Source organism: Cystoisospora suis, assembly GCF_002600585.1.
Source record: "Cystoisospora suis strain Wien I chromosome Unknown contig_2395, whole genome shotgun sequence".
NCBI lineage: Eukaryota > Apicomplexa > Conoidasida > Eucoccidiorida > Sarcocystidae > Cystoisospora > Cystoisospora suis.
The window spans coordinates 3,561-4,511 of record NW_027155194.1 but is presented as its reverse complement, the minus strand read 5'-3'; the positions used below and the strand labels follow the sequence as shown (position 1 = coordinate 4,511).

At 43.5% G+C, this 951-nt stretch overlaps 1 protein-coding gene across 1 annotated transcript; it reads right to left on the bottom strand.

Annotated features, from left to right (window-relative positions):
• Positions 1-18: 18 nt before the first annotated feature.
• CSUI_004996 (uncharacterized protein) lies at positions 19-790 on the bottom strand (the record flags this gene model as incomplete). The annotated part of the gene is made up of 1 exon (XM_068065177.1): positions 19-790. A coding segment is annotated over one exon (771 nt), but the record flags the coding sequence as incomplete, so codon positions are not given.
• Positions 791-951: the final 161 nt, after the last annotated feature.

Sequence of the window (951 nt, the reverse complement as noted above, 5' to 3'; positions counted from 1 at the left end):
GATTGCTATTCTTCTTACTGTTGTTCTTATCGCTCTTCTCGTCGTCATTCTTTGGAGAGAGGTACAGATCTTCTTCTTTTTGGTCTCGATAGAGTTTATCTATCTGTTTTAAAGCCTTGAAGTAATCCAACTGCTTCTGCTTCGTAACGCGATAGGCGTAATAGCTCACTAAAGCTTCAAGCACAAGAGCCGCCGTAAAACCACCGCTGGTACCTAGAAATGTATAGTCCCGAACCTTACCACCTAGACGGCCTAAAGGATTGGTGCCCGGGAGCTTCTTTGATAAAGCAGCTAGAAGACTCACTAAAGCTAATGAACCTGCCACAAGACCGGTCTTACGACCTTCGATTTCCGGTGGAGTTTCTTTGAAAAGATCACTCAGAACACGTGGATCAGTGATCTTGAACGTTGATAGAGATTGCTGCCCTCCGGCAAGATCATCGTCAATCACACCTTGATCATCATTCGGTCCTTCTTCTTGCGCTTGTTCTTCTTCATTTTCTTCTCCTCGTTCTTCTTCTTCCTTTTCATCTTGACGCTTCTTTACAAGAGCATGAGAAAGGGAGGGATTTTTCTGATAAAGGTCAGGATACTTCTTCCTTGGCTCTTTTCTTAGAACTTCATGATCCTCCTCATGACGGTTCAAAATGGTTTGAGAAACGAACTTCTCATCATTCGAAGGAGAGCGTGGTGACCTTGGAGCCAATGAGAAAGACGGTAGGGCTGAAAAAAATGAAGAGGTTAGGGTATCCAAGATCTTCTCTTTTTCCTTTGTCGAATATTCGTTCATCGTCTTCTCTCCATTTGAATGGATCGCTCTTCCTTGGAAACGCTCTCCATCCGCCTCTGTTCCTTCTTCTTCATCTTCCTTCTCCTTTTTCTCTCCAGAGAAAGATGAATCTTTCTCCTTCCTTGAGATGTCTTCTTCTCTTTCACCTTCCTTTTCCTTCT